The following is a 19,364-nucleotide window of genomic DNA, read 5'->3' on the forward strand; positions in this document are numbered from 1 at the left end:
GTCCAAACTTCATTTTGATGTCTTCCGAGAATCCTTCCACCATTTTCAGCATCAGTTGCATTTGTTTTTTGTAGATGCGAAGAGTTTCAAGTCGTCCATGTAAAGGAGATGATTCAGTTTCATCATAGTTCTACTGCCGCTCTTGATGGAAAATCCGTAGTCCGTAGAATTCAATCTATGAGACAAGGGATTCAGGGCCATGCAGAACCACAGAGGGCTCAGCGAGTCTCCTTGGAAAATTCCGCGTCTTATTTGAATAGGTCCTGTTGTAATGGAGCAATCTGCTGCTTTCATTTGAAGACTAGTACGCCAGGTTGACATGGCGTTTTTCAGGAACTTAACAATATTGGGATCCACCTTGTAAATCTTCAAGATCGTCAAGAGCCCTTCGTAAGGTATAGAATCAAATGCTTTTTTGTAGTCTATGTACGCAGCGTAAAGATTCCTTCGCTTGGAGAACGCTTGATTGCAGATAACTGAATCTATTACATTACATCAAGCGGCGATGGCGGGTGCACGCGGAATTTGTTGCTCTCGATGTTCAGAGAAAATTGATAGATATAAAGATTCAATACTTTGCGTAAATTGTGAAAGAAGTTATCATATCGAATGTGTCAAGATATCAGTGGAAGATTTCAGCCGAATTCGTCAAGATGGAAGTGTTAGTGAGTGGAGATGCAATGATTGCTCCCAGTCAAAGAGTACAATGGAGATCATGAAGCAATCGTCAGACTCTGCTGGATTTCTAGTTACCAAGGAAGAATTGCTAAATTTGAAATTGGAGATTGTGAGTGATATTACTTCAGTCTTCAAAAATGAGTTAAAGGACTTGAGGAAATTGGTTAATTCGCAAAATAAACAAATTGCCGATTTAAAAAAGGAGATTGATAATCTCAGAAATGATAAAGTTGTTATCAGAGCGGGACATGTGGATACTCCGTATGTCCCACCCGCTCGGAATGCCGTATGTGAGTCATTCCTAACTGAAACAGAAGGTAAACAAACCGAGCTACGAAATTCTAACCAGATTGTCGATATTGACACATTAAAGACAGCCGAAGCGGAAAATTCAGGTTTGACATCAGCCAGCAATAACAACCCAAATATAAACAAAGGAGATTTGACAGAATTTACAGAAAGAGAAGATCTTGCAACGAAGTGGACAACAGTGACAAGAAGGGAAAGAAAAACAAAGAAAAGCAGTGAATCTGAATCGACTCGAAATACAGTACATAGGAAAACAAGAAGGAGTATTTTATGCACCGGAGACAATAAACTAGACGATAAGATAAAAGGCGCCATTAGGAGAAAATGGATTTACGTGGGAAGAATTGCCGGTTCTGATGTAACAGCTCAAGATGTGAGGAACTTCCTTTCGAATCTTCCTGGATATGAAACAATTGAAATAAATAAATTAACAACGAAAGGTACAAACTCGGCTTTCAGTATTGGAGTGCCTGAAGGTGAGTTGTATGAAAAACTTAACGATCCTACTTTCTGGCCTAGTGGTGTAACACTGAGAGAATTCAACTTTACAAATTTTTTTCGAAAACCATTAAATTCAATAAAGTGAAGAAAAATATTGAACTTTGTCTCTTTCACCAGAATATCCAGGCCATTAGTACTTCACATTTTAAGCTTGAACAGACTTTAATAAAACATAACGTCGATTTTTTATGTATTACCGAACATTGGCAGGACAGGGAGGAGATAATGAACTACATTCCTGAAGGATATAAGTTAACATCAGAATATAGCAGAGAGAAAGGTCATCATGGAGGCTGTGCTATCATCGTCAAAGAAGAATTCCATTATTCAGAGAGAATTGACTTTAAGACTTTCAGTGATTTCGGATCTATCGAGTGCTGTGCCACACTTGTGACAGTCAGCTCTGAGAAGAAGTTGCTGATAATCTGTGTATATCGGCCTACCACCCGGCCCCTAAGTAAAATCGAGGTTTTCTTCGAAAAATTTAATGGAATTCTTGACCAGTGCCTCATGGAAAATATTCCCTTTATAATTGCAGGGGATTTCAATGTTAATATTTTGTCCTCCACAGATGAGACTAATATATTTCTATCTATTCTAGAAACATACAATCTGACGGTGACTAATCGTGAGCCCACTCGTATAACTCCACACTCGGCCACCTGCCTTGATAATGTAATATCTAATCTGGAGGGCACTACAACTGTCCAGGAAGAGCATATGGCTGATCACTCGGGGCTTAAATTCATTTTTCAGAATGGACCATTACCTCTTGAGTCAGTAGTGAAGAAAAAGGTGAGAATATTTAATGACAACACACACCAACATTTTGAATGTCTACTCAAGAAGGCGGACTGGTCTAGTGTTTACCTTCTGCCAGAAAATAATGTGGATGAAATGTGGAATTCCTTTTCCGAAATTTTCGGCATGATTTATAGTATTGCTTTTCCGGTGAGGACAGTAAACAGGTGCAAGAAAAACAAATTTCAGAACTCTCCAGAGGTTAAATCATGGAAGCGGTTAGCGGATGCTCTGTTTGTGGTTTCTAGGTATAGACCCGACATGATGGAAAATTATAGATATGCAAAATACAGATACGATAAAGCAATTATTTATAATAAACAATTTCATTATAGGAGGATCATTGATGGAGCTGATAATAAATCGAGCGCAGTCTGGAATGTCATAAGGCAGATAACCAAGAAGAAGAGGACATCTGATGCCAAACTCCCAGCGCTAAGCGAAGAAGGTAATCTGGCGGAGGCTGCAGATGCATTCAATAGATTCTTTACGAATCTCCCACCGAGACAAACTGGAGGCCCAGAGGTCAATGTTAACAGCGCTATTCCAGAACGAACACATAAATCCCTCTATCTATTCGACGTTACTGAATCAGAAATATTGTCAGTTGTAAAAAATATGAAGAACAAGAATAGTTGTGGTCATGATGGTGTCCCTATGACTGTAATCAAACGACATATTTCAAATATTTTAAGACCTCTTTGTTATATAATCAACTGTTCTTTCAGGGGCGGCATTTTTCCGGATTCTTTCAAGCTATCACTGGTTAAACCCTGTTATAAGAAAGGTGACATAAATTTGCTCTCCAACTATAGACCAATCTGCTTAACTACAGCATTTGCTAAGATTTTCGAGAAAGTACTTGCCAAGCGAATTCTGAAGTTCTTCCAAAAATTTGAAATTTTATCTAGGAAACAACATGGTTTCATCCCGGGACGCGGCACTGAGACTGCCATTTTCGAGGTCCTATGGCAGATTACACTCACTCTCGAGCGAGGAGAGATACCAGCAGGACTCTTTGTTGACCTATCCAAAGCATTTGATTATGTTGACCATAGACGCCTGCTAATGAAGCTGGAGAGATTTGGTATTAGGGGGTTACCACTCAAGCTTTTTGAAAGCTATCTTGGCAACAGAAGACAGGCTGTCGTTTTGGACTCGCCTGGGGGGCGGCATATGTCATCTGAGGCCTCTGTTCTGGAGGGTATCTTTCAAGGCACAATATTGGGGCCGATCCTGTTTGTGGTCTATATCGATGATCTACCCACAAGGATTCAGGATGAGAATTTCGTGGTTGATATGCCGGTGCGTCGGGATGCTTGCTTGTTTGCGGATGATACAAATGTCATAGTGAGTGGTGACAATATTGAGACCCTATCAGAAAACATACGAGAAACAATGCAGCGTATTCAGGGTTGGTGCACGGAAAACAAGTTGAATCTGAATGCAGACAAAACCAACATTGTCATATTTTCTAACATTAGAACTAATCTATTATTTCCAGAGAAGATTACACTTGGTGATGGTGAGGTTCCTGTTAATCAGAATACCAAACTGCTAGGCGTGATGATTGAAAGTAATCTGGGATGGACGTTGCACTGTGATGCCTTAGTATCCAGGTTGAATTCCGTCATTTATACGTTCAAGATATTGAGAGATCAAGTCGATGTGGATACCTTAAAAACGGTATACTTCGCAAATTTCCAGTCTCTGCTGGCTTATGGGCTCATATTCTGGGGAGGTGGATCACAGGAGGAACGTGTATTCATTGTACAGAAAAAGGCACTGCGGACAATGTTTAGAATGAGCTACAGGACATCATGTAGGAACATTTTTAAAGCGCAGAATATTATGACTCTTCCCGGCCTTTTTATATACAGAACCTTGCTTTTTATGCACAAAAATAAGAATTACTTTCAGGATTTTGAAAACACGAATAATACAAGGAGAAAGTTCGCATACTTCTTTCCCACTCATAAGTTATCTCTCACCGAACATAATCCTATGTACACAGCAATAAAACTTTTTAACTTTCTCCCGAAACACATAAGGGACATTAAGGAATACACTACTTTTCGTAAATCACTTCACCGACTCATCATGAATATTGAACCTTATTCGATTTCTGAATTTAAGTGCGCCTGTGAGCGCTGAAGCAGATTTTCTTGTTCTCTGGAGTCTATCAAGCTATGTAATGTTTTCTTTTGACTTGTTTTCTCTTTATTGTCGTGATGATAATTTGGAAAATAAATGCATATTATTATTATTATTATTATTATTATTAGTTGTTCTTTGCACCCTCGGCTATCTTTGGTGCATCCTTTCTGTTGCATGGCGATGATGTTATTCATTTCGCAATGGTTGTGAATTCGGTTTGAAATGCACGATGTGATTAATTTGTACATCGTTGGGAGACATGTGATTGGTCGGTACTTGGATGGGTCTTCTGTATTCCTTTGGTCTTTAGGTAACAAGTATGTTGTGCCATGTGTAAGGAATACTGGCATTCTTTCAGGATTTTCAATGACATCATTTATTGCGGAGGTCAATTTGTCATGCATGATCCAAAGTTTCTTGATCCAGAAGTTCTGTAATCCATCAGGCCCAGGTGCTTTCCAGTTGTGCAGTCCTCTGATAGCTGATTTTACTTCTTCAATTGTGATATTATTATTATTAATGATACGTGATCCTTAATATCATCGCTAAATTTATCTTAATAGACACATGGTTATTCTAATACAAAAATCTGTTTATAATTCCTGATGCAACCACCTAAGTTACAACAACATTTACGAGGGTTGCTTATACAACTCCGGCCATATCTAATTCGTAATGGTCAGATATAATTCGAAGTTCCAATTTAAATGGTCGAAACACGTATATCGGCTAAATTGAATTTCTCCGCCAAAGAACGTTGAAATATGGCTGTACGATAAATTCTGGCTGTGCGTTTTACTTTTATTGGCGAACTTTGGAAGCGGAAAATTCAGAACAAAAGTTATACCATGTATGAGCTTGGCCGGAGAGTTCCTGAGGTCAATAATATAAGCTATCTCTGCAGCGGAAGTCATACAGTCATATAATCCAATTAAAACGATCCCTTAGGGACATACGTATAGCCGTTGTACACCTTGGAACGAAACATTAATATTTTATACATTTAATGTCGGTTAAACTGCGAATGGCAAGTTTTGCCGCTTTTGTACAGCTACGGTGAAATGCTTTAAGCATATTTAATAGTTTTAATCCCCTTTTGTGCAATTTATAAGGTTGGGAATTATTCCCCATTGGAATTGGGGTGTCAACAATCAACAACTGCTATTAATCCTGCTCTCTGCAGAAAGCACATCTAACGATTAACTTTGAGTGGTTTTTAAACGGATGAATGTACATATATACCTATTATATTCCCTTGAATTCAATTCTCAGTTAATGTGGATATTTTCAAATTGTACTTTTCATCTTCGTAAATTATCTGAATTTTTATAGAAACAATATCAACGCTCTACATCTACTCAGTTTATTAGAAATGCCATGAATAAATAAGTACCTACATATGTCTAGAAATTAAATCCACATGTGTCTCCATGTATGGCAGGATAGTGATGTTAGATGATTATACGAATTAAGAATAATGAATTTCATATTGTTTTATCTGAAGAATAAAAATTTCTCAATTGAAAAATAGATGGGGTGGCGTGCAGAAATATTATATTCTGGGGTATTATCAGAGAATTTCACAGAGGGGGTTTAATTGAAATTGAAAAAATATATGTGCAATCTATGCAATATATGTGCAATATTTCTGCACGCCACCTCATCTATTTTTCAATTGAGAAATTTTTATTCTTCAGATAAAAGTATATGAAATTCAGTATTCTCAATTCGTATGATAATATCATACCTTGTGAATTAAAAGTATGTACTTGCAAGTGTACTGTATACTGAAATAAACAGGAGAGATTTGAAGTCTTGAATTACAAAAATATGAATTGCTCAATTTCCTATTCGGACTGAAATTGGAGTTATCTGTTTCCTTCAACTTGGGTAAATAATGACAAATCTTTCATTAAAGCTTATTTCAATTCTGTGTTTAATAATTACCACAATTGAATATCATAATACCTCTTCCAGTACTACTTTTCCATCATTTCGAAATGAGTTCTCATAACAATTATAATATTTGTTATAAGCCAAATTTTATTTATACGATTTATACCGCTTTTGGAAAAGATCCTTAAATTATTCGCACTACCTGACCATTTCAAAAATGGATAAAAATGGCGGTATCGTATCGTATCTCTCTCTAGTTTCGCGGGACGAAGTAGTCTTCTTATTCCGCCGTCTTGTATTTTCTCTCTTTGTTTGTTTCGCTTTACTTCTGTTTATTTCATTATTTCTCTAATCAGTGGATTATTGTGTATTTTTATTTTTTCTTCCATTTTTTCGTTCATTTCTTGTAGGTGCTCTTCGATTGGGGTATATTCTATATCTTTGTGGAGTTGTTCATTCGGTGCGTTTAGCGCCTTCTTATCGATATGTTTTGAACTCTGAAGTCTTCTCATGTTCCTTTCTATTGTGTTCTTCCAGCTTGTGGCTGCGTATGTCATTATCGGTCGTATTATTGTATTGTATATCTTTATTTTGTTTCTTTTTTCTAGTTTGCTCTTCCTCTTCAGTAATGGGTACATGAAACCTTTGATTTTTCTTGCTTCAACTTCGACGTTCCTGACGTGTTTGTTGAAATTCAATTTTTCGTCTGGGGTTTTTCCTAGGTAGTTCACGCATCTGGTCCATGGAATTGGTACATTGTTCATTTTTACGTTATTCGAGGGTCCTTTCCCTGTCTTCTTGTAGTAGAAAATAATTCCATTGCTCTTCTCCGGATTTGCTCTGATATTCCATTTGTTCATCCATTCTTTTATACTGTAACAATGTTTCTGCAGTTCCTTCTCTATTTTAGAAGTTACTCTTGAGCTAGTTAATATAGCCGTGTCATCTGCGTATGATGCAATGATTGTGTTGTCTGTTTTGGGTATGTCCGATGTGTATATAAGATACAATATGGGTCCTAGCATGGATCCTTGGGGTACTCCTGCTTCTGTTTAGTGTTCTTCGGACTCTTCTCCATTTATTTTCACTATGACTTTCCTGTTTAGTAGGTAAGATGTTAACAATCTTGTCATTCTCTTTGAAATTTTTCCATCTAACATCTTGTGTATCAGTTCCTCTTGCCATACTTTGTCGAAGGCTCTTGAAATATCTATCAATAATCCTCCTGTCTTCTTTACTTTTTTATGCCTTTTTTCGATGTAGTTAATTACTCTCTTCAGTTGGTGTGTCGTTTAGTGCTCTGATCTGAACCCGAATTGTTCGTCGGGGATATTTTTTAGCTCTTTTGTTTCCTCTTTCTTTCTTTTTTATATTATCCTCTCTGCTATCTTGCTCATTGCTGAGAGCAGACTAATGGGTTGATAGTTTTTCGTTTCCTTAAAAATTTCCTCTTAAAAATGGCGTGGAAAAATCTCTCATTTTATAAAGAAGCCTTTCAACAAATAGTACACCAGAAAGAAAGTATTTTGTCCATGGGACTAAGATTACAAGGCTTTATTTCATGTTGTAGGGTTTTGCGTCAATATTGCAGTATCTAAATTCACGAAAACTGTGGTTATCAAATTTTGTTTGTTTTTTGTTTCATTTTCCTCGGGGTTTGAGTGAAAGACAGAGCGCTTACACACATCTGAACTTCACCCTATATACAGGGTATCCCAAATTGCTTGATTTCTGCTATTTCTGGTACTGGCAAAAGCATTGCCAGAGATATGAACAACTTTCATATCAGAACTATATGGAATCGGATGGGTTATATTAGAATTGATTATACAAGTTCTGCTCGATATTTATTTCTAATTGCGTGTTACATGAACTACATGATTTTATGGAAGTTATAGGTGTTTCAGCTAAAAAATTACATTCAATGAACGGAAAATTTCAAATTCGCATCATAGAGATAGAAATTAATTGAGAGCGATTAATTTTGTGGTCACTGGTTTCATAGAATTATATCAAAAATTTAAATTTTTCTAAAATGGTGATTATGCCTTGTTTTTCTCCTTCTCCTGAAACTCTTCCTTGTAGATACATTTTCCTTTGCCACAGAAAGGTTCTGGACCAATGAAAGAAGTTTGTGCTCCTTTCTTGTGATGTCCCTTTCATTATCTTTGATTCCCGAATGACCGGAAACCCAGGCCAAACAGACCTTGTTATTCTTGCTCAATCATCATAGAATCCATGAATCGCTATGCCAATATTTCTGCCTGAAATACGCTTGGACAACTCACCTGTTATATAAATACCTATTATTGTAATTAGGTATTTCTTGAAATTACCTTCGGTTAGAAATAATAAACTGAAACTCATCGATTATTCAGTAATTTCAGACTATATGGGAAATTTGCCTCACGTAGACGATAATATTATGGATCCATAGAAGGTGTGGTTTTCGCCGAAACATATAAAAGGAATTTCAGCCATTAAATTACATTTTTACAGCACAACCTAAATATTTAGTCGTAAAATCGTGGCCGACGTCGGTGGTGTTCGTTATGCGATAAAGCTTATTCATAACTTCTAAATGAAAATGTGAAACGAAACCTGCCACGAATATTCCATCAGATAAAGGGGAGGAAAATGAACTGGATGCAATTTGATCAACTGCGGAGTTAATGAATAACGAGGTAGCCAGGCCTTTTATTTATTTTTCCATTAAAACCTCCTCGCCCGTCGAACGTCAAGGTTGTACGATGAATTTTGTTCTTGCATTAATTTTTTCCTAATGAGAAAATTGGAACCTCACTGTTTAGGGAAGAATGTTGATGCAGATTTTTGGATATAATGAAGCTGAAGAATAAGCAGCACCTCAACTTTACTCCTGTTTTCGTTCCACCAATATCTGTTGCCCAATTTTTTTTCAGTATTCATCCATCCATCCATCCATCCAACAATGAGAAAGTTGAAAAAGTAGAAACGCTTTATATATAACGTGCGTTCAAAAAAATGGAGTCAATTGCAAAATGTGGGACCTTTCTTCATTTACGGAACTTTAACATTAGAACGTTATTAATAAGGAGTAGGCATCATGCCTTTTTATAGCTAAATTGAATTTTGATAAATTGTCCAATATTTATTTTCATGTAATCCGTTCTCTAGTTTAGTCATGGATTTTCATTAACGACCAAATCAATTCAATATTTACAGAGAATTAATAAACATATTGAGATCTTTACTGTGCTTTATTCATATTAGTGAAATAGGTAAAACCTTTTCACAAAAAAAAAAAAACATAATATTACGATCCGTTCAAGATTCATCTCTCATACGTATGAAAAATGTGGATATCGGTTAAAATTTTTACCAAGAATTTTTCTAACCGCTTCAGATTGTTTGGGTTCTTGTGATCTGACTTAATGGAAAAAATGCTTTTCGTACTTTGGGCGAAATTAACTTTTCTTTAAAAGTGCCTTTCCACTTTCCATACAAAATTAGGTATGTATAGGTTGATGTCTCATATGTAGGTAAATCTATATGATCTACTGTTTTGTGAGAAAATTGTGTTATGTTTCGAACATGTCGCAGATATTCAGGATAATTAGGTTTCATCAAATGGAATCACTTATACTAATCAAAATAATGTAATTCAGTTTCTAGTTCAATTAACTATTTTCATCAAATATTGGCTAGATCAGTTGAAATTAGTGAGTAAAGAAAATATTTGAATTGAGTAAAAATGATATTATTGTGCTATTAATATTGACTAGCTATCGAATTATTTCTTCTTTCTACTTCATCGCACTTCATTTTTGCTACAATTGATTTAAAACTGGAATCAATTACTAATTTTTATACAATTTCTAATATTTTATTTTTTTAAATGCAATAAATTATTCAACTCATTTTATTTTTGTACTTCGACAGTTTTTACTCAATTATTCACATAAAACAACTTCATTCACTGATATTTCAAATTCGAATCATTGAAAGAAACCAGTAAGAAATTCCAGCTCTCTCCTGATAGTATCCAGAATTCCCATTAAAACTTGGGGTACCTATTTAATCGCCAAGTTGCAGAACGCATCATTTTATTTTACTCCTTCTAATGTAACCCTTGACAAGAGAAATGTAATAAATGTCCGTTAAGGTGTGAAATTTTGTATCGGAAAACAAAATCAAATATTCCAGAATTCCTTGAAGGCATTATTTTCCCGAAGAATGTAATTACTTCGCAGTTGTTCCTGCTAAAAATACAAAGGTTGGGATAAGAGGGTGGTAGATTGTACATTAGAGAGCACCCCCGGCTGTGAAATGAAAACACAGCATCCGCACGTTCGATTTACTTCACGTAAGATCAGAGCCTAGGTAGTGAAGGAAAAATCTTCAGAATTTTGTTAATTTGGCTCTTTTATTGTTATTGTTCCTAATTGATGATTTTGAATATTGGACGTGAAAAACAGTTATTTGATTGAGGTATAAAACAACTTATCATTAACATAACAAGGCTGAAAGATGTCGGTAATTATATTATTCAGCGATCAATTTTTCATCCTTCGAATGATAAAACCATGACGCCTTTGTGGAATATTACACGTTTTCTCTGTGTATTCGGACCTGTTCACTTTTGAATTATTAATTTTCCAATTTGAATTAAGAACATTCAATATTTTTTAAAAAAATTAAAGGAATATTATTGTTCTTAACATTCATCAAACAGTACCTAATCTTATATTGTATGTGAGTGACACGAAATTTTTGATAAAGGGACTGCATTTCTTCTTGATGTACAGAGTAAGTTATTATCGTTTATTGCAGCATCCTACACGTTAGTTTCGTATTTTATTGAACAAGCTTAACCTCAATACAAATAATTCTTTTCATTACCACTAGGGACTAGATCATAATATACTACAATAGGAACCATAACTATTAACGATTCTAATTTGGAGTTATCCAATAATATGAAATTGGGTCTGAACCGATTCTCATTCACTTTTATAAAAGCATTCCGTTGGCCATGAAATAATTCATTCAAGTTTTCGTAACTAGAACGGAGTAGGGTTGGCACTCATGAAATGTCGTTAATGCCAACAGGACGTTGACACATATAACAAATTGATATAATAAAAATGCCGACAGTGATTGAAAAAGGGAGTTTCCTAAAACTCCAAAATCGAATTTAAGATTATTTATGGAAACCCTTTTCCATTAGTTATCCAACACGTAAAAGATTCGCTTCAAAATTCACAAATTTCAGAAATACATCCTTCGAAACTTATTAAAAATTCGAATATGTAAAAGCTTGTGACGTAGACTGCCTTTACTAATGTCAAGTAATTTTTGTTAATTCGACAACCGATCTAGGAAATATAGAATTTCATATCCATAGATTACAAAAAAAAGTAACTGCAATCTGTGTCATTGTTTGTTTTTCTTATCAAATGTGATCACCAAACTTGAAATTTATTGAGTCTATGTTGATCAGAAAATTTTCATGGCCCTTATTGACTCGACGAGCGTTGTCGGATTGTGAAAATGACGTAGAAATCGTAGAATGTTCATAAGAGAGCTTTTCTGAAATCAGAATTTTCGTAAGTGGATACAGACAAAATGCAATGTGTTAAAATTCGAATATATATATTTTGGATATACATATTTGAGTTATAAGGATTTTGATGACATATTTTTGAAATGATATTCTGAATACTGAAATATATCAGACGGTATGAACATAATATGTTCAATGTAAGTAATTTTTTGTATTTTTCATCTTAATCTAAGCCACTTAAGCCCGTTTGCAACAGCCGAGAATTCTCTAGAAAATTTACTCGAGATTTCATGCGCCGTGAATTATGTACCGTTACATACGCACTTTCGGTAGAATTCTTTGTTGAGTTGCGTACTAATAATCTCTGCCGTTTTCTTGCGAGAATATTGTAGAGAATTCTCGGCTGTTGCAAACGGGCTTTATATTTTAGCAGAATGAGCGTAAAAACCGCTTATCACTCAACAGTTCATATTATGGGTATTTTTTATGGAAATGATAGATATTCCAGCTAAGTTTTCATTGAACAAAAAACTGGCGTGAGGATTTAACTAAAACCGAACATGCGAGAATCCTGTAGAGACTAACATTTCATGGAATATTCATACAAGAAATATTATTGTTGTTGAGAATAAACATCAATTTGATCATTCAGAAGAGCAATCAAATTGCCCTACTAGAAATGGATGTTATATAACTTTCTTCACTTGTAGTTCACCGTGACATTTTATCTTGAATTTTGTTTTGATCAAAAAAGTGAAAAGGAACGTTTACTTGTCAAGTCTGTCATGAATGTCAAGCCCCACTGATATAGACTTCATGGATACAAACGCTGTTAATTCTAACATTCATTCTGCAATATAATCTAAAAAAAGTACTTAATTAATTTCGTATACAATTAAGGACCTATAGAAAATTATTTCAATTCACAAGTTTTAATTTCCGGTCCAGCACAAACCGGATACGGCAGAATCTCCTCAGCTCCAGTTTCTCGATTAATTCGCAATCTGGAAAATGGCCGAGTGGTTCTGAAACAGCTCAAAGCGGATCTTGATGGAAAATTTTAACCGAATTTTTATTAAAATTAATTAGCTTCCATTTACCGGGGTAATATGGATTCTAAGAACTATTGTCGACATTTTATTTTCTGTATTATCGTTCTAATTTTTGTTCAAGTAGTTCATGAATCTTCATAAACTCATAAAAATTAGTTTATAGAGAGGAACTTTATACAGGTGTCCCGAAAGTAAACCTTCATACGTGAACCATGGATTCAAAAAAAGTTAAGCCTATTTTTCTTTATAAACTATAGGCCAAAAACCAAAAGGGCAAGTTTAATTGAAAAGCCAATTGCAAAAACACTCCATTTTGTCCTTCTTAAATTTGGGGTTGTTCAAATTTTAGAAAATTACAGTTTTGGACTGTTACCAGATAATTGAGTTGGAGATGGTAGTGAAAAAGAATTTATTGTACATCGTTCACCATCATAAAATGAGTGAGTCATCCGAATGAAGCTATAACGGTAACAAACACAAATATAAATAGTTTCTATAAACTCAAAGTGACAATATCCAACGCAAAAACAGAGGTAATCTAGAGAAGTTTAAAAAAGAGGTCTCATGAAGTCTGATTTAGACACTGAGAAAAGTCAGCTAATTAACTACTAAACACAACGTTTACATTGGCAGAATTTTCTTAAATTTCAAAATATTTGTCATTAAACTCCTCATAACTCAAATATATCGAGATATATTTTTTTCGAATTCTAACATATTGCATTTTGTCTGTATTCACTTACGAGAATTCTGATTTCAGAAGTGCTCTCTCATGAACATTGTGAAAATGACGTAGATCATTTTCACAATCCGGCAACTCCCATCGAGTCAATAATGGTCATGAAAGTTTTCTGATCACCACAGACTTAATAAATATCAAGTTTGGTGATCACATTTGACAAGAAAAACAAACAATGACACAAAATGTCATCGGTTTTGAGAAGGTATTGTAGAGATCCGTTTCAATCTTTATTTTATATTATAAATTAATTTGTTATTACAATCAACGGAATCCTAACTTATAAAACAGAAAACAATTCATTCAATCAAATAAGTGACTTTCCTGAAAACTAATTCTGACTGAGTGACTAATTATTTTTTCTGTTTCTATGCCATCCAAAATTTCCTAACACAGCAGCATCTATGATGAATAAATTTTCTATAAATTTAGTTCCTAATGCTCATTGAACAAACTAAACTAAACAATATTATTTCGGGAAAACTAAACCATAACAAAATCTCCAAAATTAAAATATTCATTCCCCAAATTAAAAATTTTGGGAATAAACATTTCAAATTTTCCAAACTGAATTAATTTTTATTGTATGAATGAATACCAAATCTTGATATAACTGAACTGAACTGCGATTTTACTAAAAAAAATTATAAACTTTTTGCCTATGTCTTTTTTTTTAATCTTATATATTCTCTCCATTTTTTCTCTTCATCCTCTTCATGTTTTTCTCTCCATTCTGTTTCAATTTTACACAAACTTTCTGGATATTCTAACATTTTCTGTTCCTTGTGTAATTCCAATTTCTTGTATATGTTTCTTCTTCATCGTTGAACCATAACAATGCTCGATCTACCAATTTCTCAACATTCATAATTAATGGCACTAGTGCAGTATATTTTCCTTTTACTTTTCCATTGAAATTCCATTTTCCATCCCCTTACTATGATTTTTGACGTAGAATTTTCTAATTCTCCTTTATTTCATCTATTTCATCATCCAGTTGGTCCTGTACTTCTTTTCGAACATAATGTTCTGTGAAATCTAATTCCTCCTGATTTCGTCTCTCTGCTGTTTGTTCCATTGATATTGTATTTGTTTCTTTTTTCTTTCCATTCTCTCTGCACATTCTTTAATTTCTCTTTCTATTTCCGTACCATTTTGACCAAATTTCTCAAATTGTTCATCCAATTGATTGAATTGTTTATCCAGTTTCTTAGAATGGTCATCAAATTTCTGAAAATGTTCATCAAGTTTCTTGGAATGTTCAGCGAGTTTCTTAGACTCTTTATCGAATTTCTTGTTTATATCTTCTCTCATCTTCAAAATGAAATCCAATATATTATTATAATAGAATTATTGTTTTCTTGTGCTCCAGCTAAACTCTTGTTTCTGGATTCCATATTTTGAGTATTTCTATAACTCAAATTGCCACACGTTGGTTGCGCCATTGTGTTACGATCCGTTTCAATCTTTATTTTATATCATGAATTAATTCGTTATTACAATCAACGGAATCGTAACTTATAAAACAGAAAACAATTCATTCCATTAAATAAGTGACTTTAAAAAAAAATAATTCTGACTGACTACATTTCTGTTTTCATGCCATCCAAAATTTCCTAACACAGCACACAGCATAGAATAAATGTTTTATAACAAAAATTTATTTTAGGTCCTAATACTCATTGAGCAAACTAAACTAAACAATATTAGTTTGGGAAAACTCAAACCATAACAGTATTGACACAGATTACAGAAACAATTTTTTCTTGATCGGTTCCACTGTTGTCGGATTAGCAAAAATTACTAGGCTTTAGTAAAGGCATTCTACGTCACAAGCTTTTACATATTTGAATGTTTGGAAGGGTGTATTTCTGAAATTTCTGAATTTTGAAGCGAATCTTCTACGTGTTGGATAACTAATGGAAAAGGGTTTCCATAAATAATCTCAATTTCGATTTTGGAATTTTATGAAACTTGAGCATTGGGAGGTTAACAATAGAGTTGACGTGAGAAACGAAATAATCTAGTTAAAATAGTGTAATGAGTAAGTAATTAATCAGTAATCAATCATTAATAGAAAGAAATGAGAATGTTCAATTCTGGTACAACATACCTATTTCCATGTGTGAAACCTAGAAAGGTCTGATAATTTATTCAAGTTGTAATAATATAATGAAATATGAATTTATGAGAGTGCACATCAACGAAGTGCATCGAGTGAAGCAGTAAATCGAGCAGTACATCGGAGGATTCCTACTGGAGCTACAAATAGGAAATGATCGCCTCGGTCCTCCTCCTCATTCGAATAAATAACTCGAGATAGGGAGTCCTGACACTATTCAGAACTTGAAAGAACGTTATATGTGTCATTTGGTCTTACAGTTTTTCATTGGCTTTCTGGACATCCGTTCGCCGGAAAAATGCTGAGTCGAAGATTTCTTCAGATTGGAGTAATCCAAGAAATTTCGTGGCACATACGGATGATATAAGGGTTGCTGAAGGAGGATCAAGTTTCTGTAGGCCATTAGTTCTTGCTTGGATTCGTGTTCTGGGAAAACAAAACGAGGACACTTTTTGCGCTTGAAGGTTTAAAAGCGGTCTTGCTAAATAATTCATTTCATTGCATTTCTCAGCTTTTGAGTACTCGATGTTTTCTTTCGGTAATGCTGTAATTGAAATTATCTTGCAGCATTATCTGTGAATGCTAACGTCCAGTTTCATAATCAAATTTAAAGTCACTTTAAGCTTAAAGCTTCCTTTAGTGTCATTTTTAGTAGGGTTAAAGGAAGCTTTATAATTAAAGGGACTTTAGGTTTGATTATGAAACCGGCCGTAAGTCTAGTTCGACATTCATGAAGTTAATGATTTCATTATTACATTATACGTTATAGGATTAATTAAGTTAATCTTGAATTAACGTGGCCGGTACTAGACGAAAATCCATAAAAGAACTAAAAATAGATTATATTTTGAGCTAGATAGTTTGAAAGCTCTGTTTTTCTGTTCAAGATATTCTACTCATTTCATTGCTTTTTAGAGTTCGTCCTATGTTGCGTTCCTAACGAAGTTTTGATTCAGTTTCAGAGGAAGATGAGTTAATTTCAATTATACAATAGATACAAAATGAATTAAATCTCTGAATAAACGAAGAATATTTATACGGGATTTGTTCAAAGGTGGGACTTTTTTTTGACAGAAAATGGAACTCATCAGAATATGTCGTTTAACCAAAAACTGTCTACATAAAATATCCAAGATGGCTGAGATACAACCCCTAGAAATTCGACGAAATTTCATAGAATTTCAAGTACGGGACTGTGGAAAGTGACTCCGGCATCGCAAAAACGAAACAAAACATAAACATATGGCTGGACAATGAACGATTCAGTACCAAGTTCATCGGATTAGATGCATCACGTCACTTTTGAGAGAATCACAATTGTTGTATCGTGCAATTCGGGATGAAAAAAAATGTAGAAAATCTAGGCAGTTTCTTGAAAGTGCTTATGTTAGTTATGTTGAAAAAGTGCTATGATGTTTCCTCATTTCATCCCATTTTTACAACGATTGTAGGAATGTTCGAAGAAAAGATTGAAAAAATTCGTGGGTTTTATTGGTAAGATTTTGAAGTATTAATCTATTTTTTAAATTTGTGTCCTAACTCTCTTCTGTCAGTTGGTATCGAAATGAGCCATTTCATAAAATCGTTTAAGTTACTTAAAATTAATGAGAACAATTCGGCAATCCTAAGTTTCTATTTTCATTGCCACGTAAATATCGAACGTGCCAATATCCTAAACGAAACCACATGGTCGAATCAGGAGATAAGTTTTTTTTCACTACTTTCCGATAATTCAGCTAACAAACGGTCTAAGGTCGTATTAAGATCTATTTCAGTAATCATTTTCAATTTTTTTTACAACTTTGTCATTTTGAAAGTTTTGTATAGGTGATTTTTGGTGAATCGCTTCATTTTGACCAGTTCTACCTTCTGTTGAAAAAAAGCCTCACCTCCAAATACACCCTGTATCTCTGAAATTGTAAATAACTTCCGTAAGTATCACATAAAACATGATAATTACTTACAACAAGGTTTTGATATTTTTCGAATATAATAACATAAACCAAGATATAGCGAAATATTTCGTTTCTTATCAGAAACGCCCAGTAACTAGAGAACGAATCAATATATCTATATTTTCTGATATCTTATTATCATCGGGCATTTCTCAAGATGTTTTTTCTAAATACAGTTCTTGAGATGCTTTCAATAAGCATCGATTTTGGGACAACCTGAACAAGAGTTTTATTGTGTTTCGTAGAAATCTAGAAAAATGACTTCACTAGGGCAATTGAGGGGTAGTTTACGACTTCGAATTACAATTAGGTTTATTCATTTTTATGTGACAAACTTCGTATTTTCAATTGGGGATGTAAGAAGTGATTAAGAGCCACATTCGAAATCCGTCATTCAGTATTAATGCTTCTCTTACAGGCAGTTTCATAATCAATTTCAAATTCCTTTTAATTTTGAAGCCTCCTTTATTCCTACTAAAGATTGGAAAGAAAGCTAAAGTTTTTTATAAAACAGACCTAGGACTACAGGAGGCTTTAAAATTAAAGAGATTCAAAAATTCATCATGAAACTGGCCGGAAGGTCCTTGCAAGTTTTAAACATTTTTACCGAGGAAAATCTTGCAGGAAATTTCTGAACATCGAATATATCAGCAGATCTAATCAAAGATCTGACAACTCGAAACTTGTGACATGGTCTTGATTGTCCCAATTCGCAATCCGTAGGGAAAAGACGGAACACAACGTTCGTAACTCGACGACCGACAGACGGAAAGATAGACAGACAAAGAAAGATAAATCCTGCAAGACACAGATTACGGGATCAGCGTTCGTTCCTGCAGAATACTGCTAAAAGATTAATGACGCCACGCTTCAAGACATCTTGACATTGCAACTTCGAGAACAAACGCATCGTCCCAAAGTGGCGGAAAAAAATGCAATCTCCGGGTCAAAACAGTTTGCTGCGAATCTAGATGTTACTATTCTAGTCCGAGAGCTGGCGACAAAAATCAGCAAGAGTTTTGTAATGGCCCATAATTAAATATGCTTCAGTATTGAGGGTGTACATGAGTCAGCACCCACTCGCAAGATCAGGTAGTGGAACACCTGGCATTGGCGCGCTTTGAAATATGTAAAATTACAACATGCTCTATAAGAGTTTTGTAATGATTGAAAATTGGCAGTACACTAGTTTACAGTACCAAAAAACGTAAGAAAGTGGTCAGACCGCGTTTTTGTGGAACACGGCGAGTCAGCACGCCACAGAAGTTGCTGCTATAACGATGTAGGTGCAAGTGTTTTGTAATGGCTGAAAATTAATATACTGCTTAATTATTATATACAATTAAAAAAAAAATAGTCAGACCACAGATTGATGGAACAGAGCTGGTCAGCAGTCGCTCAAACTCCGGATATCCAGGTAGCGCGGGTACTCGGTGATATGTTTATTTTTTCATTCATGGTACTACAAATACAAACATATATCGATTGAAATTTATTCTGGGAGGATTCTGCATCTCTTCATAAACTTTTTAGGGTTTTCACTCCCAATCTCTGAAACAAAATCAATTAAAAATGAAATCAACGATTTGCTCCTGCGTAAATTCGTGCA

General features: G+C 34.5%; 2 protein-coding genes across 3 annotated transcripts in view; both read left to right on the forward strand.

The window, feature by feature from the left end:
- Nucleotides 1–19,364, forward strand: part of LOC123308867 (tyrosine-protein phosphatase Lar-like) — a 634,169-nt gene that overhangs the window by 571,292 nt on the left and 43,513 nt on the right. The gene's annotated exons all lie outside the window — the stretch shown is intronic.
- LOC123308825 lies at nucleotides 496–4,555 on the forward strand. Of its 2 annotated transcripts, XM_044891687.1 has the most exons (3): nucleotides 496–1,463; nucleotides 2,090–2,283; nucleotides 2,625–2,770. In XM_044891687.1, exons 1-3 carry the CDS (start codon nucleotides 506–508, stop codon nucleotides 2,634–2,636), a joined length of 1,164 nt encoding a protein of 387 aa, XP_044747622.1. In that variant the 5' UTR covers nucleotides 496–505; the 3' UTR covers nucleotides 2,637–2,770. The 2 variants fall into 2 exon arrangements, with proteins under 2 accessions (XP_044747622.1, XP_044747620.1); XM_044891685.1 differs by having other exon boundaries at nucleotides 2,090–4,555.

This window comes from Coccinella septempunctata, chromosome 1, assembly GCF_907165205.1.
Source record: "Coccinella septempunctata chromosome 1, icCocSept1.1, whole genome shotgun sequence".
In the NCBI taxonomy this organism is placed as follows: Eukaryota; Metazoa; Arthropoda; class Insecta; order Coleoptera; family Coccinellidae; genus Coccinella; species Coccinella septempunctata.